Source organism: Caretta caretta, chromosome 3 (genome assembly GCF_965140235.1).
Source record: "Caretta caretta isolate rCarCar2 chromosome 3, rCarCar1.hap1, whole genome shotgun sequence".
NCBI classification, from domain to species: domain Eukaryota; kingdom Metazoa; phylum Chordata; order Testudines; family Cheloniidae; genus Caretta; species Caretta caretta.
This window is the reverse complement of record NC_134208.1, coordinates 1,336,367-1,357,931: the sequence shown is the minus strand read 5'-3', so window position 1 is coordinate 1,357,931 and position 21,565 is coordinate 1,336,367. Positions and strand designations below refer to the sequence as shown.

Genomic DNA, 21,565 nt, shown 5'->3' with positions numbered 1-21,565 from the left:
CCCCCTACGCCCCGCACCCAGGGGCCTCATATCCCCCCGTCCCCTCCCTAGGCCCCGCCCCTAGGGGCCCGCACAACCCCCCAGCCCCCTCCCAGGCCCGCCCTCAGGGGCCCCCCCAGCCCCCCACCCCCTCCCTATGCCCCACCCACAGGGACCCCATAGCCTCCCCATCCCCATCCTCCCTACAACCTGCCCCACCCCCAGGGACCCCATATCCCCCCGTCCCCTTCCTACGCCCCGCCCCCAGGGGCCCCCACAGGCCCCCCTACGCCCCGCCCCCAGGGGCCTCATCTCCCCCCGCCCCCTCCCTAGGCCCCGCCCCTAGGGGCCCGCACAACCCCCCAGCCCCCTCCCAGGCCCGCCCTCAGGGGCCCCCCCAGCCCCCCACCCCCTCCCTATGCCCCACCCACAGGGACCCCATAGCCTCCCCATCCTCCCTACAACCTGCCCCACCCCCTGGGACCCCATATCCCCCCATCCCCTCCGTATGCCGCGCCCCCAGCTAGCTCCCCTGGCCCCAAACAGCCTCCCATAGCCCCCATCCCCATCCCTCCCTGTACCCTGTCCCCAGCCATCTCCCAGAGACCACTATGGGGCCCCCTGCCAGCCCCCCTCCTCACAGGAATCATAGAATCATAGAATATCAGGGTTGGAAGGGACCCCAGAAGGTCATCTAGTCCAACCCCCTGCTCGAAGCAGGACCAATTCCCAGTTAAATCATCCCAGCCAGGGCTTTGTCAAGCCTGACCTTAAAAACCTCTAAGGAAGGAGATTCTACCACCTCCCTAGGTAACGCATTCCAGTGTTTCACCACCCTCATAGTGAAAAAGTTTTTCCTAATATCCAATCTAAACCTCCCCCACTGCAGCTTGAGACCATTACTCCTCGTTCTGTCATCTGATACCATTGAGAACAGTCTAGAGCCATCCTCTTTGGAACCCCCTTTCAGGTAGTTGAAAACAGCTATCAAATCCCCCCTCATTCTTCTCTTCTGCAGGCTAAACAATCCCAGCTCCCTCAGCCTCTCCTCATAAGTCATGTGTTCCAGACCCCTAATCATTTTTGTTGCCCTTCGCTGGACTCTCTCCAATTTATCCACATCCTTCTTGAAGTGTGGGGCCCAAAACTGGACACAGTACTCCAGATGAGGCCTCACCAATGTCGAATAGAGGGGAACGATCACGTCCCTCGATCTGCTCGCTATGCCCCTACTTATACATCCCAAAATGCCATTGGCCTTCTTGGCAACAAGGGCACACTGCTGACTCATATCCAGCTTCTCGTCCACTGTCACCCCTAGGTCCTTTTCCGCAGAACTGCTGCCTAGCCATTCGGTCCCTAGTCTGTAGCGGTGCATTGGGTTCTTCCGTCCTAAGTGCAGGACCCTGCATTTATCCTTATTGAACCTCATCAGATTTCTTTTGGCCCAATCCTCCAATTTGTCTAGGTCCCTCTGTATCCTATCCCTGCCCTCCAGCGTATCTACCACTCCTCCCAGTTTAGTATCATCTGCAAATTTGCTGAGAGTGCAATCCACACCATCCTCCAGATCATTTATGAAGATATTGAACAAAACCGGCCCCAGGACCGACCCTTGGGGTACTCCACTTGACACCGGCTGCCAACTAGACATGGAGCCATTGATCACTACCCGTTGAGCCCGACAATCTAGCCAGCTTTCTACCCACCTTATAGTGCATTCTTCCAGCCCATACTTCCTTAACTTGCTGACAAGAATACTGTGGGAGACCGTGTCAAAAGCTTTGCTAAAGTCAAGAAACAATACATCCACTGCTTTCCCTGGACATCCCCTGGGCCTCCTGCCGTCGCCCCGGAAGGCCGTACCCCCGCAGTGACGCACATGGGCAGGATCCCAGAGCTGCCTGCAGGGGGCGCTTGCCCTGGCCCCTGGCAGACCTGGGTGCGAAGTGCTGGGAGCTGCCACCGGTCCCAGCCCAGCTCTAGGAGCCCCAGGAGACGCCTGGCTGTGGGGCCGGCACCTTCGATCCAGCGCCCCCATCCCTGGCATTGTCAGCTGCTTCCCCATCCCCCAACTCTGCCTCCTCGGGGCCCTGCTTACAGCCCCAGCTGGGCTCTTCCCAGCCGCAGCCAAGGGTCCAGGACTCTGCCCTCCCCCTGCGCCCTTGCGCCCTGGACTCATCTGTTGGCGCACAGCAGCCCCCTCCTCCGGCTGCTCCCTCCTCCTCCTTCTCCTTGACCTCCGGCCGCCCTGGACCACACGGCGCTCTGGGGCGCTTGGCTCCATCACGGCCTCGCGCCCTTGGCCACCCAGCTCCGCCTCCTCTCAAGGGCTGGCGGCTCCAGACCCCTCCCCTGGGGCTGTGCTGGGGTGGGGGGTTCGCCACCCTCTGTCATGCTCCCAGGGTTGGTTTTCCCCGGCGCTGTGCTGGGGGGAGCCAGGCCCCACAGGAGAGCAAGCTCCAGGGAGCGCAGGAGACGAGGAAGGGGCACAGAGGGGAGTCCCCGGGGAGAGGATGCTGCACCTCAAGATGGGGCTGGGAGTCTCAGCTGGGCCCTGCCCTGCGTGTCGCCCGGTGTGGGGCCAGTGCACAGCCTGGAGCAGGCAGCCCGGCTCCGTCATCGCCACCCTGCCCTTTAATCAGCAGCACGGCCCAGAGCTGAGCTACAGGTGGTCACTGAGTGGGGCTGAGCCGGGTGTTGCAGCCTGGGAGCGGGAAGCCAGGGCGGGGCATGGAGTCCTGGGCCCCCACATGGCAGCGCCAAGCACTCGACCCTGAGCCCAGGCCCAGCATCCCAGCCATCACTGAGGGGCGAAGGACCAGGAGCCCGCCTGCAGCTCCCCGGCACGGCCAGGCACATGCAGGGCGTGTGGCACCGGGCGGTGCCCTTGCCCTGGGGAGAGCCGAGCTCCCCAGCCCAGGCCCTGGGAGAACTGGAGGGAGGCTCCGACCGGGGCCGCTCGTTCTCCTCCCATGCAAAGTGCCAAGGAGGGGGCGGCCGGGGAGCGTGGGATGCTCGCCCGGATACTGCTCCGAACAGGAACGAGCTGCGGCGTCTCTCCTTACACGTCCCAGGAGGCAGATAAGGAGCGAGCGCTGTGGGGTACTCCCAGCAGCTCCCCGCAGGCAGGGCACCCGGCACGCAGCACCTCCCAGTTCTCCCCAGGACCCCTCGCCTGGCCAGCACAGCCGCCCAGACCTGCCGATGGGAGCAGGCTGGCCCGGGGACTAGCAGCACCGCTGCGCTGGGCATGGCCGAGAGCACCTTTGCAGGAGTGGAAGGGAAGCGAATGGCTGGCCAGGGGCCGGCGACGTGCACACCCAGGCCAGCCTCTGCCCCGGCTGGCGGGAAGATGAGAGGCAGCCCAAGCTCACCAAGGCTCCCCCCGGGCTGGAGGAGAGCAAGCCAGCGAGAGGTGGGCAGCAGCCAGGGAGCCACCAACACGCCCAGCCGGTGGCACAGCGCAACGGGGACCCTCCCAGCTGCAGGCAGGGTAAGGACCCGAGGGAGAGTGCAAGCTGGGACTCGCACCCGGCACCCCCAGCAGGGGGCACCGTGGGGACTGGGGCAGGAGTGCGGGTTGCGGGGGGAGCTCCCGGCTCCTCCAGCCCCAGCCCCTCCCAGCAGGGGGCGCTGTGGGGAGCAGGGCAGGGCGCAGGTGTGGGGGGGCTCCTAGCTCCTCCAGCCACTGTCGTTCTACGTTTAGACTTTCTGAAACCCTGGGGCACGGCCCCGGCTGGTGGAAGGCAGCCGGCCTGGCTGGGGCGAAGGGAGGAACCTGAAGGCAGGGAGGACCCGTTCCCAGCGGGGTGGGGGGCTCTGCGCCGGCTGGGGCCGTTAATCAAGACGTTAACGACCTAGCGTGGGGGGGACTGGGCGAAGAGCAGGGGCAGCGTTTGCAGGTCACACGATCACAGACTGGAGGAGCTTGGGGCTGCCAGGGCGGCTGACCCGGGGCCGGGCAGCACCAGGGTGGTGGGACTGGACACTCTGGACACGCAGAGTACCGATGTGCCCGCCTTGCACCCCTGGCTGGGCACCACATGGGCGCCAGTCGCTGGGGCAGGGCAGGCCGCGGCGTGGTGGGCAGCGGGCGGCCCAGGAGCGACCAGCCAGCCCGGCTGCACAGCGGGGGCCGGAAAAGGCTGGGAGCTGCTCTGAGAACTGAAGGGCGCCTCGCTGGGGCACGGTGCCAGGGCTGGGCACCCACTTCACTGGAGCAAGCAGGGCCGAGGGGCGGGCTGGCGGTGAGGGAGATGAGGGCCGGCAGGGAGGGTCAAGGCTGGGGCTGCTCAGCGTGAGGGGGCGGATGTGACAGGGTGCCCAGAACGGGTCAGGGCTGCAGGGCCCCCCAGCCGAGAGCAGTCAGGGATGCTCTGTGGAGCTGAAATCGGCACAGTTAACAGTGATGAAGGGAACGCTGCCACAAAAGACCCTGGAAGCCAAGGGCCCAGCAGGCTTCAGGGCGGGGCTGGAGGTCTCTGTGGGGACCAGGTTAGGGTCAGGGAAGAGCCAGGCTGCAGGGAGTGGCCTGCTCTCCATGCCGGGTCTCTGCCCCTGAGAGGCACTGACAGGAGCGGGAGGGGCAGGCAGCAACTTGTGGCTCCTGATGGGGCCGGGCCGGGGCCATTTCTCGGCTTAGTGCAGGGCTCTTCCCTGTGCCCAGCTAGGTGCCCAGGGAGGGGGCAAATGCTCAGGGTCTGGGTGCTGCCTCCCACATCTGCACTGCCAGGTACCAGGTTCTCTGGCTCAGCCTGGCCACCAAGGGCTGGCTGGTGTCACCAAGGAGAGTCCCCACGTGTCCTGGGCTCATGGGCCAGGCATAGAGCCGAGACAGGGAGATTAGGGATGGGGTCTCTGGGCCCCAGGAGTGACTGTGGGGCGTTGGGGCAGAGTCTCCAGGCCCTGGGAGTGACCACGGGGTGTTGGGAGGGGTCTCAGGGCCCCAGGAGGGATCGTGGGGTGTCAGGCAGGGTCTCAGGGCCCCAGGAGGGATTGTGGGGTGTAAGGCAGGGTCTCCGGACCCCAGGAGGGACTGTGGGGTGTCCAGAAGGGTCTCCTGGCTCTGTGGGCAGACGTGGTCCCCGCACTTCTTGGGCTGGGGACTGGCCAGGTCACACCTTTGGGCGCGTCCGGGCTCAGTGCCGTCTTTCTCCCCAGGGCCATGCCAGCTGTGCTCTGCCCAGAGGGAGTGCAGGGAAGCTGTGCCCCGAGAATGCAGCCCGGGAGCGCAGCCGCGTGCGGACCCTGCGCCAGGCCTTCCTGGCACTCCAGGCTGCACTACCCTCAGTCCCACCAGACACCAAGCTCTCCAAGCTGGACGTGCTCGTCCTGGCCACCAGCTACATCGCCCACCTGACCCACACCTTGCACCAGGGCCAGCAGCCCCCCGAGGCAGCCCCACTGGCGAGGGCGCCCAGCTTCCTGCACCCCATGAAGGTAACAGGCCAGGCTCCCCAGCATGCACTGGGCTGCCCAGGGTCCCTGGCTCGTGCCAGCACAGGGCCATGCGTGCTGTGCCCCTTGGCAGGGTGGTGGGCCCCGGGACACCGGCCCAGTTCGAGTGCTGCTGGGAGGCCGAGGGGCGTGAGGGGGGCAGGCAGCTCCGGCTCTGCTCACGGCAGGTCTGTCCCATCCCCCAGGCCCCGCGCGGACGTCCCCCACCCAGAAATGCAGGAAAAGCCCTTTCCGGGTATAGCTCTGCAGGAGGCAGGGGTATTAGGGGTGGCAGCAGCTGGTCTGAGGGAAGTGACGGGTGGGGGTGTCTGGGCCAGGTCCTGTGAGACAGCTGGGGGCATGAACGACCCCCCTGGGTATGCAGAGCCAGGAGGCCCCAGGGCGCCCCATGGATTTGGCCTGGAGTAGCTGCCCTCCCCAACCCCTGGTTGTCTGTCTCCCTCCTGGGGCCTCCAGCCGGGCACGTGGTCCCACTGCAGAGCCCTTGCCGCTGTGTCTTGCAGAAATGGCCCATGCGGTCCCGTCTCTACGCTGGAGCCTGGGGAGCGGATGTTGCTGACCTGCCTGCAGCTGCCCCCGCAGCCCCCAGCAGCAGGATGAGGAGGGGCTGCGAGGGGGGCAGCCCGGAGGCCAGCAGGGCAGCCCTGTGACACCTCCCAGCCTGCAGCCCAGGGCTCCGGCTTCCTGCATGGAACCGAGCCCGGGGCTGGCCGAGCCGGCTGCCTGCGCCCCAAGGGACCCCAGCACTCTGCAGGGTTGGCCCGGACTCGCCTCATCTCTGATCTCCCAGACCCCTGGCAGCAGCAGCCAAGTGCACCGGACCTGGCTGCCCCGGCTGGCACCGCCTCCTCTCACTGGCTCCAGCCCTCCTCGGGGTCTCTGCTGGCCCCGTTGCCACAGCTCTCAGCCGACCCAACCATGGCCATCAATGGAACGCAGGCAATGGACTGCGGGGAGACAGCTGGGCTCCCAGGCCGAGAGGAAGAGGAGGGAAGAGATGGGGGAGGAGGAAGGCCTCAGGCCAGAAGGCAGGTGGGAGCCACATCACAGCGTGCCCTGCCCAGCCCTTGCCATGGTCCTCAACCCACATTCCAGCCCACGCTGTGTGATCCGGGTTTGACGGGCAGCACGGTCTCGTCCTGGGCATCTGGACTCCTGGGTTCTGTTCTCACGGATGCAGCTGGTAGCCTTGGCCGGATCGCCGGAGCATGTAGGGATGGGATCCGAGCCAGGAGCCACCTCGCCCGTAGTCCCGGCTCTCACAGTGGTCAGTGCCAGGCGCTGCACAGGGGAGGTCCCAGAAACCCACAGTGGCAGCTGCAGTTAATCTGCCGCGTGAAGGTCTCCCTGGTCTCTAAGCAGGAGCCACTCGAGGCCTGAAGCTGGGGTTTCACTGGCTGCCCCGAAGTGCTCTTAAGGCCGAGTTCAGGTCGAGTGCTGACCCTGCCATGTGCCCACCCACAGCATGGGCTGCACTGAGCCTCGGTCCCATCTCGGTGCCCTTGGGAGCCCGACCGCCCCTGCAGTGCAGACGGGCATCCGGGACACTCCCTGTGCATGTGGCTTGGAGAGCATTAATGGGGGGATCGCCCCAAGCCCTGCCCAGCACTATGTGCCTGACTCAAGCCAGTGCCCCGGCATGGGGACCTTCGAGTGGCTTGGCTATTAAAGTGGGTGCCTTACGGGCAAACGCCCCCTCCCCGCACCACTAACCCTCCTCCCGCCCATGCACGGTGGGCCCGTAGCACCCCCAGGGTTACGGGCGCACCAGCATTTACATTTGAACCAGGGCAAAACAGAGCTCCAGCCATTGCGTGTTTTGCTGTATGGTGTGATTTGTACCTGCCCCATGTGGTCTGGGCACGGCTCGCGGCCGTGGGTGGGGGCGCGCTGAGGTCTGCTGCAGCTATTGTGAAAGGCCCTGGCAGTAAATGTTTTCTAGTGTCCAACACGCCTGCAGAGCCCCTCCCCCACGGACCAGCCTGCTGCAGGGGGCGCAGTGTTGGGGGGCGCTGGGTTCGCCTGGCCTGGAGGAGTTTGTGCGGGAAGCGCTTGGCTGGGTTTATTTTCCACGATAAAGGCGAGTTCCTGTTTCTCGGGAGGTCAGCGGCCAGGTGCTGCCTTGGTCCCTGGCCCAGGACTTGCGTGCCAGTGTGGATGCCCTTCTGGGTGCTCGGACCCCTCCTCAGCTCCTGGCCTGGCGTCGCTCACTCTCGTGCCCGGGGTTCAGGGTGTGGAGAGGAGCATGGGGCACAGGGATCTCCCCTGGCCGCAGCCCCTTCCTTGCATCTTTCAGCTGCCTTTTCTCGCAGCCCTGCTCTTCTCCCGGGCGACTGGCTCTGGAGTTGGCAGTGCCAGAAGCAGGAACTGCTCTCTGGAAAACCGACCACACACAGCACAGCCTGGCCAAGAGCTGCCAGGGCAGGACTCCGGCCTGCAGGGCTTGGGTGCCACCCGGGCGGGCTCAGTGGCCACAGCCTGCCTGGGAACAGGCACAAGGGACTGCTGGTGGCTCCCCCAGCCTTGCCTGTTTCCCAGAGGGGCCGTAGGGGGCAGCAGCTGAAACCAGGCCCCGCGGTGAGATCAGCCAGTCTCAGCCCCAGGTGTGTGCCAGACATGTTACCAAATGTGGCCATGTTGGGGTGTCCCTAAATCTCTGGGTCCCCTTGCTGGGACCACAGGGCCTACCGCGGGGCCCCTGAGCACAGCCATTCTCCGGCCAAGCTGAGACACGGGAATTTCCCAGCACTCAGAAGAATCAGCTCTTAAAGAGTGAACAGGTTTCAACCACTGCCTTCCAAACAGTGACTCTCACTTACACCGGTGCTGGAGAGTCCTGTGAGCCAGAGGCAGCCCCTCTTTGAATCTTGCCAGATACTTGCCTCTCAGCTTCCTGTGGCAGTGAGTTCCGCAGGCTAATTGTGCAGCATGTAACCAAGTCTGCATTACTCCCTTTGAATGTCCTTGATGGTCCCCTTAGCCTTGTGCTGTGGGGTTTGGAGAGCAGAATCTGCCTTCTCTGAGCGTTCTGGTTTTACAGACTTGTAGCACATCCCTTCTCTGTCCCCCTGGAAGGCAACAAGCCCAATCATCTGTCTCTGCACAGCAGAGATTTTCCAGCCCGTGTTGCCCTCTGCTGACCCTCCCGCTCTGCTCTCTCCTTGGCAGGGGAGGGCCCCGCACTGCACATGGTGTCTCTGGATTATTCACCACCTCCTTCCTTGTGCAACCCAACGCTTGGGCTCTGTCCCCCGGGTGCTCCCTGCCCCCATGGGGGGCTGGGCCAATGCACAGCTGGGGTGCAGCCGGGCCCGGCCCAGCGAAAGGGGGGACCTGGCCCAGCCAAGCAGCCGACTCCTGGTGCTGCGGGTGGGAGGCTCTGGAGGAGCTGCCGGTGCAGTGAGAGGAACCAGCAACCCAGCTCCATGGGAAAGAGGCCAGGGCCAAGGCTAGGGCCGTAAATCTGTCCGGCACCTGGACAGCGTCCCGCTCACTAACGAGGCTGCCTTCTCCTCCGCTCAGCTGCTTCTGCCGGGAAGGGGGGGTCCTTCGCAGCACAGCTGGGGCCTGGGGAGCACTGCCCCCCAGCCAGCCCTGTGCCAGCCCTGCGTGCCCCCGGCTCTCAGCAAGGAGCCACTGGGAGCAGAGCCGGGGGGGCCCCCCTCGCTGGGGATGGCTGGATGCAGCTGCCTCAGACACCTGGTCTCCCTGTCCACAGGCTGGGCCAGGGGTCTGGACGAATGGAGGGACGGACAGACAGGGCCTGGGGCCCATGCTGCTGTGCTTTCAGCCTGCAGAGCAAATGCGGGTGGGGGGTGGGATTTGGTCCTGCAGGGTGTTGGGGGTGCAGGGGTTGGAGCTTCAGCCTCTGGCAGCTGGAGCCTGCCTAGGGGCCAGGACAAATCACCCCCCCATTCATGTCTGGAGAGGGGATGCCCTTGGCCACGGGTTCAATTCTGCCCGTGCCCAGCCCCTGGCACTCAGGGCCCAGCTCTGTGCATGCAGCGACCCCCCTCCCCCACGACCCAGCCCTGGGGTTACTGCCTGGCCGGGATTTGACCGGCCTGGCCCTGTTTTTTAGGGATTTGCAGTTGCCAGGAAAAGACCGGCCTGTGCTGGGCTTTGACATGGGGCCAAAGCAGCGTTCTCCAGCGGGGGTCGTGCGCTGTGACCCCACCCCGGCCAGGCGGGACGGCAGGGTTTGTGTCTTTGATTTCTAGGGGGCTGGGCGCACTCAGAGGCTTCCTGTGTCAATACAAAACATTTGAGAACCACCGGGCTCCAGCGTCATGTCTCCCCGTGCGCCGGGCTGGCCAGTGTGAAAGGTCTGGGGCCGGCGCGCGGTGCTGCCCTCTTCCCACGGCCACAGGCCAGGCGATGCCCGAGCAGCCTGGGGGCCAGGCAGCGGCTGGCTGCCCCCGCCACGCGAGCGGCCGTGCGGGATTGAGTCACGTGCGTGAGGAGCCGTGCCATGCGCCCTCAGGCGTGCCGAGCTGTGTTACCTCGCTAGGCGCGGCTGCTGGGGGAGGGCAGGGTTCCCTGGTGGGGCTGGGTTTTTTGAAGCTCAAAGGTGGTAACTCTACCTGCCCCACAGCCATGCCCAAGCCCGCTGCATTGTGCCAGCCCAGCCCCGGGCACTCCCAGCCCAGTAGCCGGCACCCCTGGCTCCAGCTCAGCAAGGGCTCTGCTCCCCCCTGCACACGTGAGCCCCGGGCTGGGCCGGGCTGGGCTAGGAACCACAGCGTGGGCCGGAAGGGGGGAGGGGGCTGGGAAAACAGCTGGAGGTGTGGGGAGGGGGCACTTCCTGCTCTACAGATAAGAGCCCCCAGTGTATTTGCAGCCTGGCTGTTCCAGGGCAGCGAGGGGGGCTGGGAGCACAGCTGGGGTCCCTGCTGCTGGGCGGCACAGGACAGCTCCAAGGCAAGGCAGAGAGAAAGGCTGGCAAGGCGGGGGAACGCCCAGCTGCCCCTCGGAGAGGGCCTGGCATCAGCAGACAGCACAGGGTGCAGCTGGACCCAGGCTGCAGGGGTAGCCACAGGACTTAGGGGAGCCCCTGCCCCACAGGGAGAGCCTCAGGAAAGCGCTCAGCATGGCCTGCTAGAAGGGGTGGGGTCTTGCAGGCTGGGGGGCTTGGCCTTGTGATGCTGGCTCTACATGCACTGGGGTGGGGGGGCCTCAGGCTCACCAGTGAAGGGCTGGGGTAGCTGACACCGACCCACATGAGAGCTGGGGGGCAAATTCCCATTGTGTGCCATGCACAGCAGGTGGGGCAGGGCAGAACCTGGCACTCGCTCACCCGCACCCCCGGGGCAGCTCAGTGAGGCTGGCAGAAGCCAGCACCAGAAGCAGGCGCAGCCCTTCACCGGCCTGGAGGGACCTCGAGAGTCACCGTCCCGTCCCCTGCACTCAGGGTGGGACAAAGGATTAACTAGGGGATCTCCCAACACATTTTCTGGTGGCCTCAGAGTGCCATTAACTTTAGGACAACCAAACAAATGTGCACAGGTACGTGTCCAAATCCTGGTGATTTATTTATCTAGGGCTTTTTTTGCTGACTCAGTAATAAAAATAACATACAATTGTCTCTATGCTTTACTGGACCTAAACAGAGTAGACACAAAGAAGGTGCTTTGCACAGTCTTGTCTTTTTTGTTGTTCTTTGATTCTTTTTGGTTTAGTTTTGCTGGCTAGTAACTCTGCTGCTGTGAAAAGTGATTCTTGTACGTTTACATCACTTTTCACAGCCTCCAGCTAGCTACTAAGTCTGCTGTGAACAGTGATATTAACGAACATAGAAGTATCCCTTTTCTCAGCAGATTGCCTCAGCCTGGGTAAGCCTGGAGACAAATTAAGTCCTGGATGGGGAGATAGGGAGGGAGGCCGATGGGGAGGTAGTGAGCTGGGGGACGCAGCTCGATGCCCCACACCCAGGGGATAGAGCCCGATGCCCTGCGCCCCAGGGTGGAAGTCTGACACCAGCACCTCCGGGAAGGTGGGGAACTCAGTGGCTGCCTGCTCCACTGTTTGTCTCTCCAGGGGTGGGCAGGGTCCAACCCCTGCTGGCGGCCCTTGGGGAGGGGCCACTGCTTGGCCCCCCCAAAGCAGCACCCAGGAGGCTGTGGCCACAAGAAAAGCCCCTGGTGGCCGCATGCAGCCACGGTGGCCGCATTTGAGAAACTAGACTATCCGTGACAGGTGTTTGTCCAACTTGCTTTTAGACACCTCCAGTGACGGAGTTCTACCACCTCTCTGGGTGATTTATCCCAGCGCCTGAGCACCCTGACAGCTCGGACTTTTCCCGAACGTCCGACCTGAATAGCCCTGGCTGCAATGCAAGTCCTTGTCCTGTCCGCGGAGGTTAACAAGAACCATTTTTCTCCCTCCTCCTTGTAACAACCTTTTATGTACTTGAAAACTGTTCTCATGTCCCCTCTCAGTCTCCTCTTCTCCTGGATAAACACACCCAGTTTTTTCAATCTTCCCTCACAGGTCATGTTTTCTAGACCTTTCAGCATTTTTGCTGCTCTTCTCTGGACTCTCTCCAAATCTTTCCTGAAATGTGGCACCCAGAACTGGACACAATACTCCAGTTGAGGCCTAATCAGCGCGGAGTAGAGCAGAAGAATCACTTCTCATGTCTTGCTTACAACACTCCTGCTAATACAGCCCAGAATGATGTTGGCTTTTTTTGCAACAATGTTACACTGTTGACTCCTATTTAGCTTGTGATCCACTATGACACCCAGATCCCTTCCCGCAGTACTCCTTCCTAGGTCGTCATTTCCCATTTTGTACGTGTCCACTGAGTGTTCCTTCCTAAATGGAGTACTTTGCATTTGTCCTTATTTAATTTCATCCTATTTACTTCAGTCCATTTCTCCAGTTTGTCCAGATCATTTTGAATTTTAATCCTACCCTCCAAAGCACTTGCAGCCCCTCCCAGCTTGGTATTGTCTGCAAACTTTATAAGTGTACTACGCCATTATCTAAATCACTGAAGCTATTGAACAGAACCGGACCCAGAACCGGTCCCTGCGGGACCCCACTCGTTATGTCCTTCCAGCATGACCGTGAACCACTCATAACTACTCTCTGGGAACGGTTTTCCAACCAGTTTTGCACCCACCTTATAGTAGCTCCATCTAGGTTGCATTTCCCTAGTTTGTTTATGAGAAGGTCATGCGAGACAGTATCAAAAGCTTTACTAAAGTCAAGATATACCATATCTACCGCTTCCCCCTCGCCCCCCATCCACAAGGCTTGTTACCCTGTCAAAGAAAGCTATCAGGTTGGTTAGACACGATTTGTTTTTGACAAATCCATGCGGACTGTTAGTTATCACCTCATTATCTTCTAGGTGTTTGCAAATTGATGGCTCAATTATTTGCTCCATTATCTTTCTGGGTACAGAAGTTAAGCTGACTGGTCTGTAATTCCCCGGGTTGTCCTTATTTCCCTTTTTATAGGTTGGCACTCGATTTGCCCTTTTCCAGTCCTTGGGAATTTCTCCTGTCTTCCACGACTTTTCAAAGATAATCACTAATGGCTCAGATATCTCCTCAGTCAGCTCCTTGGGTATTCTAGGGTAAATTTCCTCCGGCCCTGAGGACTTGAAAGCATCGAAGGACACGTCTTCAACAGCAACGTGGCTGTGTAGTCGCGGCAGAAAGCTCTCCCAGTGCTGTAAAATACCCACCCCTGCGCGGGTGCGGCTCCCAGCGCTGGGCCAGTCTACACTGGCGCTTTGCAGCCCTGAAACTTGCAGCGCTCAGGGGCGGGGGGGCTGGGGGTTTCACTCCCTGAGCGAGAAAGTCGCAGGGCTGTAAAATGCCAGTGTAGACAAGGCCTGACTCACCTGCTCTTTTAGCCTCTGACCTGACCTCCTTTGCGCTAGCATTCACTGGTAGACGTCCAGTCGCCACCCACGGTGGTGAAACCCGGAACAGAGATGCCACGAAGCAGCTCGGCCATTTCCCCACGCTCTTACTGCTTCCCCCCTCGCTGAGTAATGAGCCTGCCCTGTCCTTGGGCTTCCTCCCGCCTCGAATGTATTTGGAGGATGTTCCTTGTTCCCCTTTGTGTCTCTAGCTGGTTTAATCTCCTTTTGTGCCTGGGCTCTACCTGCTTGTGTTGCTTTTCAGCAACATTTGCTACAGGTCACTGAGGTCCCGTCTTACCCCCCACCCCCAGGGCTGGCTCACCCCCCTTGCAACCCACACCCCTGGGCTCATTTCAAAGGCAGCAGGTGATGGGCTCCCAGTCCTCCCCCTTAGCATGCCCAGCTCCCTGCCGGGGAGGCTCTCAGGACCAGCCAGCTCTGTCCCCCCTGCCCCTTTACAGCGCCAGCCCCTGGGCTTTCTGCCCTGCCCAGCGAGCTCAGGCAGCCTCAAGGGCCCTGACGCACCATCAGAGCCGCGACTGGCTCCTTCTGCTGCTTGGGGCATCCAGCCCAGGACAGTCAAAGGCTGGGGAGCAGCCCGCCCCCACCTGAGAGACGGGGCCACCACAGAGCCAGCCCCAACCCCAGCCCCCAATGCTGGGCTGGGCTGGCCCGGCTCCGGGCACACGGGTGGACAGCCTCGGCCCGTGCCGATTGGCACCATTGGTCCCACCTGTCAGAGCTGGGCCCAGCCCCGGCAGTCCCCACGCAGCCCCGCTGCTGGCTGCAGCCGCCTCCCTGGCCCGTGGGCATGTACGTGGGCAGCATTCCTGGCAGGTGCCCGGAGCTCAGGAGTGCCCCATCCCTGTGTGCGCCCAGGCCTGAGCTCCTGCGCTGGGGGCCAGCACACCCCTGGCTGGGTCTTAGGCGGGGGAAGGGGTCCCTTTCCCTGCAGTTGGGCGGGGAGGGGTCCGCAAAGCAGGGCCCAGACCACGACACGGCAGCGTCATCGCAGAGAATCACTTTACTGAGACGACAGCCCCCGGCGCTGGGGGCTAGAGACAATTAACGAACCATTAGAACAATTAATTGAACAGAACCAGGGAAGGGCCTGGAGGCAAGGAGGGGGTGGGGGGTCTGAGAACAGGGGGCACTGGCTGTGGGGGGGCTGCAAGCAGTGGGTAGGAAACAAGGATGGGGTGGGGGGGCAGCTGTGGGGTGCTGCAAGCAGGGGGAAGGGGGCTTCGAATGGGGAGCAGGGGTGGGGTGTTTGGGAGCAGGGGGCACTGGCAGTGGGGGGCTGCGAGTGGGGGGCAGGAGGCTGCAAGCATGGGACATTGGCTGTGGAGGGGGCTGCCAGCAGGGGGTACCATTGCAAATTGTAGCTGCGCCCCCACGTACCTGCAGCGGGGCAACCGGCGTACGGCTGCCCTGCCCCAGCTGGAGCACCCCTGCCTGGGGTCCGCATTGGGACACATCAGTCTACTCTGCAGCACAGTCACTGACCCCTGGGGTAACGGGGGGGCACAGGCCGGGCTCTGCACCAGGCAAAGGGGAGCCCAAGATGGCGCAGCACCAGGCGCCAGCAAGGGCTGGAATGGCCGCTCCGAGCCCAGGTGGCAAGGGCAGAGCTGCAGCCCCCAGGAATGCAGCTGGTCCATCATCTCCCCTGCAAGCAGAGCAGGGGCCTGAGCAGACTACGGCCCCCAGCACAGACTGCAGCCTAGGGCAGAGCCTGGCCTGGGGGCCGCTGCATGCTATGAGGTTGTACTGCAGAATCCCAGCACCCCCCAGCCAGAGCGGGAGGGTGCCGCCCCAGGCTGGGCCCACGCAGCCACCTGCCAGCGCCCCAAGGGGCTGGCTCACAGCCTCGCTTCCCCCTTGTCACGAGCCGACCCGAGCCCAGGGCCCGGTGGCACTTGGCTCCGGGGGCAGACAGCCCAGACCTCAGCCAATGAGTGGGGTCCAGGGGTCCTGCAGAGACCCCCTCCGCCCCCCATGGGCAGGTGAGGCCTGTGCAGGGATGGACGGACTCCAGAGATTAGCGCACATAGAAATGAGGGCCTGATCCGGGGCACGTGGCCCCACACGACGGAAGGCCAGCTGGTCCCCTCACAGCATCGCCTGATGCATCAGTGCAAGGAAGGCCCAGCTCAGGCCTGGGAACCAGGGGGTTCCCACCCTGCCCCCAGGCTTGGCACATCACAGTGTTAACCCCATGCCACCCAGGGCATGTGTGGGCAAGTGGCCAGCAAGGCAGGGCCGGGGCCTGACTCCCATCAGCCGGGCTCCGGTAGTGCAGGTTGGGCCCCAGACAGCCCCATGGGTCATTTGGTACTTTGCGGCCTGAGTGTGGGTGGAGCCCACAGCAGGAACAGCGTGGGGGGGCCCGGGAACCCGCCCAAGGAGGGGAGCAGCCCAGCTGTGAGACGAGTAGCCCCCTCGCACTGTGCATGCTGAGCGGGGCTGTTCCCAGGGCAAGCCCGGTGCTCGCAGGGTGGCCTTTGTGCTCCACCCCCAGCAGCCGGACACCATCTCCCACCCTGGTGCCTGGGGCCCTGTTCAGAGCGACGTCTCCTGCAGGACGTAGGTGTGAGCGCCCTCCACCCTGGCAAAGCCCTCGCCCTCCGCCTCCTCCACACGGGCCAGGCCCCCGACAGGGCCGTTCAGCATTCCATTGCTGGTCTTCTCTGGGGCGCAGGGTGCGGGCTCCTCACAGCTCCCGGGCTCCTCGCAGCTCCCGTCCTGCGCAGGGAGAGACGAGCCTGAGAGGGGGACTGGGGTCTTTCCCTGCTGGCAGGCACTGGCCCCTATCTGGTCCAGGGGGAGTGGACCGGTGGGCTCAGGGGGCAGGAAATAAGACTGGCACCACAGACCTGCTATCTACGCCTGCCAGCCACCAGCTGCCTTTGTTCCCAGCATTCAGGACAGGCCCTGCTCGAGGTCCGGTCTCGAGCCAAGCGCTGGGCAGAATCCTGGGGCCACTCCTGCCTGGAACAGCCAGCGCCTCCCTTCCTCCTTCCAACCCACAGCCGCCTGCCCACCCTGCAGGGCCCACCCTGAGCCGCCGGCTCTAGCCCAGCGGTTAAAGCTCCCAGCCCCGAGCTAGCTCAGAAAGAGTAAACTCCAGCCGGCTACCTGGAGCGAACGTCCCGGACCCGGCCCAAGCTGGACTGGGACCAGGCCCTGGGATGGAACCTGCCCTAGAGGTGCTGATGGATGGCTCCCGCCTGCCAGTGGACAGAGGTCAGACACCCAGCCTTGTCCCGTGTCCCCTTGGCTGAGCTCGACCTGCTGACCAGGGCACGCTTGGCTCGCCCGAGAGTGGAGGACGGGTCCAAGGGAACGCGCTGAAGTGGGCTGAGTCCTTCCTGGAGGGATGCACCCAAAGAGCAGGGTTGGGAAGGGCCACTCCCCCCAAGCCCCTCCCTGGCTGTGCGCCGCAAGGACCAGGTCTCCCTCGGGCCCGTCTCAACAGCCACCTGCAGCCGCCAGGTGAGCCGGTCAAACGCAGGGGCTCCAGCACCCCCTCCCGCTCTGTCTGCCCTTTGCCACGTTCCACCCCACACGACCCCCAAGATGGCCCCGGGCCTGGAGAACAGCTGGCTGGCAGCGCCCCCAAGCCAGGCTGAGGAGTTCTGGCCCGGTGCCATCTCCACGGGTGAGGGTCAGGTCAGTCCCCGGCTGGTGGTTCATGTTCTTGCGTGATGTACGTGCGGTGTGTAGTAAGAGTTATGGATACACACTGGAATTACACTAACGGGGGTTTAAACCAGGCACGTCAGGGGGGTTGGTAAACAGGTCTGCCCTAGACAAAGGAAGGCGTCTTTGCTTCTACGCCCAGCCCAGGGTCAAGCAGAGACAATGCAGGTCTACTGACGTGTCAGGCAAACGAAGCCCCAAGCTACCAAGCGGGGCAGGAGAAAGCTTCCAGCAGGGAAGAGAAACTTTACCTGGGCTATAAAGACAGGGGGTCTGAACATCAAGTGCTAAGCAATTGGATCACCTGATTGTGTCCAATATTTCTGGGTTATAACCGTGTATGGAGTGAGGTGTTTAGTGAAGGCCTGGCACACTAGTGATTAACAGCATCACCAAATGTCTGCACGGCCGTGACACTCCATCAGGAACTGTGGGCACTCATGGACACTGGGCTTCACAGAGTGTCCTAGCAAAGGAGAAACGGGTCTTTCCCCGCCAGCAGGGAACGTCACCACTGTCCACCTGTCTCCTATGTCCATTAAGGGTGGTGAAGTCACAACCTGGAAGCCCCATTTTCAGGCAAGGGATGGGAAAAACATCCAGACAACCGACCTCTTAAAACAAGGTCATTGGCCTTTGGGAGACATCGGCAAAACCAGCTGCCATCTGTGACACCTGGCACTAGGCAGGCACAAGGGAATAGGGCTCTGGCACGCGGAGAAAGGTGGGTCCTTCAAGCCAGAGGAGGGGGCATGAAATCTCTGCAAACTGAATGCAGGTGAGACACCTGCATAGGCCAAGAGCTTTCACCAAAAGAAACCAGCCTCTTGCACGTCTGTGGAGAGCCAGCCAGCCATGGCTGGGAAGGAGAAAGGTCGGTAAGAAATCCACCTTGAAGAAAGCCCAGGTCACTAGAACGTGTAGTTGGTTGTGTTTTACTGGTCGCTGTCTGCCTCCATTCCTTACGCCCAAAATCCCTTACCCTGCTGGCTACGTTGTGAATCATTTGTTTATTTGTACAATAAACCAGCTCTGGGTGGTTTGTGAAGAGCAGGGTGGATTCGCCCCAGTTAGGGTTACAAGATGTATTCTGCTTTGGTCTCTCTAAAGGAGCAAGGAGCTGTATTATGCTCTGAGTGTGCGGGGGGCTGGGCGCTGCAGGGCACAGGGCTTTAGGGACATTCAGGACTGGGAGTCTGTAGGGGCCGGGGACGAAGTTGGGAATTTTCTTGTGTTTTGCATGAACACTGTGTGTGCCTCAGTTTCCCTGGGTGCTGCGTGTGTAACGAGAGGGTGGAAGAGGGGGGGTTGCAGAGGACCAGGTGTGACTTCGCCTAGCAGCCGGGACCCTGGACACAGCCTGGAGCTTGGGGACCCAGTGACAGGTGCCTGGGAGGCCCAGCCCAGCTCGGGAGCCAGCCGGTTCTGGCCAGTGGGAGGACAATGGGCTGAGGAGAGAGGGGCCGGGGGGACCTGCCCCACTGGTTCCAGCCCAGGTGGGGGAACAAAGGCTGGGAGAGAGTCTCCAGGCGGCCTGTCTACCTGGGACAGAGGACACAGGACAGAGGAGGGACTGGTGGGGGAGGGGAGATAGAGGCTCGGCTGGAAGGAGGGGGCTGCACTGGGACAAGCTACTTGAAGCTACTAGATCGCAGGCCCTGGTTCTCATGGGTGACTTTAATTTTTCTGATATCTGCTGGGAGAGCAATACAGCGGTGCACAGACAATCCAGAAAGTTTTTGGAAAGCGTAGGGGACCATTTCCTGGTGCAAGTGCTAGAGGAGCCAACTAGGGGGGGCGCTTTTCTTGACCTGCTGCTCACAAACCGGGAAGAATTAGTGGGGGAAGCAAAAGTGGATGGGAATCTGGGAGGCAGTGACCATGATTTGGTTGAGTTCAGGATCCTGACACAGGGAAGAAAGGTAAGCAGCACGATACGGACCCTGGACTTCAGGAAAGCAGACTTCGACTCCCTCGGGAACGGATGGCCAGGATCCCCTGGGGGACTAACATGAAGGGGAAAGGAGTCCAGGAGAGCTGGCTGTATTTCAAGGAATCCCTGTTCAGGTTACAGGGACAAACCATCCCGATGTGTCAAAAGAATAGTAAATATGGCAGGCGACCAGCTTGGCTTAACAGTGAAATCCTAGTGGATCTTAAACATAAAAAAGAAGCTTACAAGAAGTGGAAGGTTGGACATATGACCAGGGAAGAGTATAAAAATATTGCTCGGGCATGTAGGAATGACATCAGGAGGGCCAAATCGCACCTGGAGCTGCAGCTAGCGAGAGATGTTAAGAGCAACAAGAAGGGTTTATTCAGGTATGTTGGCAACAAGAAGAAAGCCATGGAAAGTGTGGGCCCCTTAATGAATGAGGGAGGCAACCTAGTGACAGAGGATGTGGAAAAAGCTAATGTACTAAATGCTTTTTTTGCCTCTGTTTTCACGAACAAGGTCAGCTCCCAGACTGCTGCGCTGGGCATCACAACATGGGGAATAGATGGCCAGCCCTCTGTGGAGATAGAGGTGGTTAGGGACTATTTAGAAAAGCTGGACGTGCACAAGTCCATGGGGCCGGACGAGTTGCATCCAAGAGTGCTAAAGGAATTGGCGGCTGTGATTGCAGAGCCATTGGCCATTATCTTTGAAAACTCGTGGCGAACGGGGGAAGTCCCGGATGACTGGAAAAAGGCTAATGTAGTGCCAATCTTTAAAAAAGGGAAGAAGGAGGATCCTGGGAACTACAGGCCAGTCAGCCTCACCTCAGTCCCCGGAAAAATCATGGAGCAGGTCCTCAAAGAATCAATCCTGAAGCACTTACATGAGAGGAAAGTGATCAGGAACAGTCAGCATGGATTCACCAAGGGAAGGTCATGCCTGACTAATCTAATCGCCTTCTATGATGAGATTACTGGTTCTGTGGATGAAGGGAAAGCAGTGGATGTATTGTATCTTGACTTTAGCAAAGCTTTTGACACGGTCTCCCACAGTATTCTTGTCAGCAAGTTAAAGAAGTACGGGCTGGATGAATGCACTATAAGGTGGGTAGAAAGTTGGCTAGATTGTCGGGCTCAACGGGTAGTGATCAATGGCTCCATGTCTAGTTGGCAGCCGGTGTCAAGTGGAGTGCCCCAGGGGTCGGTCCTGGGGCTGGTTTTGTTCAATATCCTCATAAATGATCTGGAGGATGGTGTGGATTGCACTCTCAGCAAATTTGCGGATGATACTAAACTGGGAGGAGTGGTAGATACGCTGGAGGGCAGGGATAGGATACAGAGAGACCTAGACAAATTGGAGGATTGGGCCAAAAGAAATCTGATGAGGTTCAATAAGGATAAGTGCAGGGTCCTGCACTTAGGACGGAAGAATCCAATGCACCGCTACAGACTAGGGACCGAATGGCTAGGCAGCAGTTCTGCGGAAAAGGACCTAGGGGTGACAGTGGACGAGAAGCTGGATATGAGTCAGCAGTGTGCCCTTGTTGCCAAGAAGGCCAATGGCATTTTGGGATGTATAAGTAGGGGCATAGCGAGCAGATCGAGGGACGTGATCGTCCCCCTCTATTCGACATTGGTGAGGCCTCATTTGCAGTACTGTGTCCAGTTTTGGGCCCCACACTACAAGAAGGATGTGGAAAAATTGGAAAGAGTCCAGCGAAGGGCAACAAAAATGATTAGGGGTCTGGAACACATGAGTTATGAGGAGAGGCTGAGGGAACTGGGATTGTTTAGTCTGCAGAAGAGAAGAATGAGGGGGGATTTGATAGCTGCTTCCAACTACCTGAAAGGGGGTTCCAAAGAGGATGGCTCTAGACTGTTCTCAATGGTAGCAGATGACAGAACAAGGAGTAATGGTCTCAAGTTGCAGTGGGGGAGGTTTAGGTTGGATATTAGGAAAAACTTTTTCACTAGGAGGGTGGTGAAACACTGGAATGCGTTACCTAGGGAGGTGGTAGAATCTCCTTCCTTAGAAGTTTTTAAGGTCAGGCTTGACAAAGCCCTGGCTGGGATGATTTAATTGGGGATTGGTCCTGCTTTTGAGCAGGGGGTTGGACTAGATGACCTTCTGGGGTCCCTTCCAACCCTGATATTCTATGATTCTATAAGCAGCAGCCTGGGCCCACGGGGACAGGGACAGACCCAGCTAGCCGGGGCTGAGACTGGCCAGGCCCAAGGCCCCTGAGAACGGCCTGGCTGGGTCCAGATGCTCAAACCTCCGGTGTGACGCTGGCTGAGTCACTGCTGGCTACAGATCGGGGAGGCGCCGCTCCCTCTGGGAGGGCGGCCCTGGGGGCCCAGAGCGAGGGGGCTCCCTGAGGGGGCCCATGGCAGAGACAGGCGTGCTGGAGGCTCAGAGGGGTGGTGCCGGGAGGTAGTGGGGCCAGAGGGCCTAGCCCCAGAGCCCGACGTGGGGGGCCTGTCGCACTAAAGGGGGTTCCTCCCAGCGGTTGTACAGAGCCCAGAGCTGGGGGGCTGGCAGTCTGGGACAGGGCCACCTGGCCTGTGAGCGCGAGAGGGGCTGCAGCCAGGCTGCTGGGTGCGTGA

The 21,565-nt window shown here is 61.1% G+C and overlaps 2 protein-coding genes across 4 annotated transcripts in view; one reads left to right on the top strand and one right to left on the bottom strand.

Moving 5' to 3' along the window:
• The first annotated feature begins 2,427 nt into the window (after positions 1 to 2,427).
• TCF23 (transcription factor 23) lies at positions 2,428 to 9,713 on the top strand. The gene is made up of 3 exons (XM_048846136.2): positions 2,428 to 3,475; positions 5,143 to 5,421; positions 5,943 to 9,713. The coding sequence occupies exons 1-3, from the start codon at positions 3,233 to 3,235 to the stop codon at positions 6,087 to 6,089; spliced, it is 669 nt and encodes a 222-aa protein (XP_048702093.1). The 5' UTR covers positions 2,428 to 3,232; the 3' UTR covers positions 6,090 to 9,713.
• A 4,611-nt stretch (positions 9,714 to 14,324) lies between these two features.
• The window catches only part of SLC5A6 (solute carrier family 5 member 6), a 29,341-nt gene continuing 22,100 nt past the window's right edge, over positions 14,325 to 21,565 (bottom strand). For all 3 annotated transcript variants that reach the window (XM_048846104.2, XM_048846105.2, XM_048846103.2), the window contains exon 16: positions 14,325 to 16,063. In XM_048846104.2, the coding sequence (XP_048702061.1) occupies positions 15,881 to 16,063 (183 nt within the window). In that variant the 3' untranslated portion in view covers positions 14,325 to 15,880. The remainder of the gene's footprint in view (positions 16,064 to 21,565) is intronic.

Excerpts from the sequence above, each read along its gene's own strand:
- TCF23 (XM_048846136.2), top strand. The coding sequence starts at position 3,233 with ATGGCCGAGAGCACCTTTGCAGGAGTGGAAGGGAAGCGAATGGCTGGC. Across the intron at positions 3,476-5,142 it reads CCCTCCCAGCTGCAGGCAGG|GGCCATGCCAGCTGTGCTCT; the intron begins GTAAGGACCCGA and ends CTTTCTCCCCAG. Across the intron at positions 5,422-5,942 it reads GCTTCCTGCACCCCATGAAG|AAATGGCCCATGCGGTCCCG; the intron begins GTAACAGGCCAG and ends TGTGTCTTGCAG.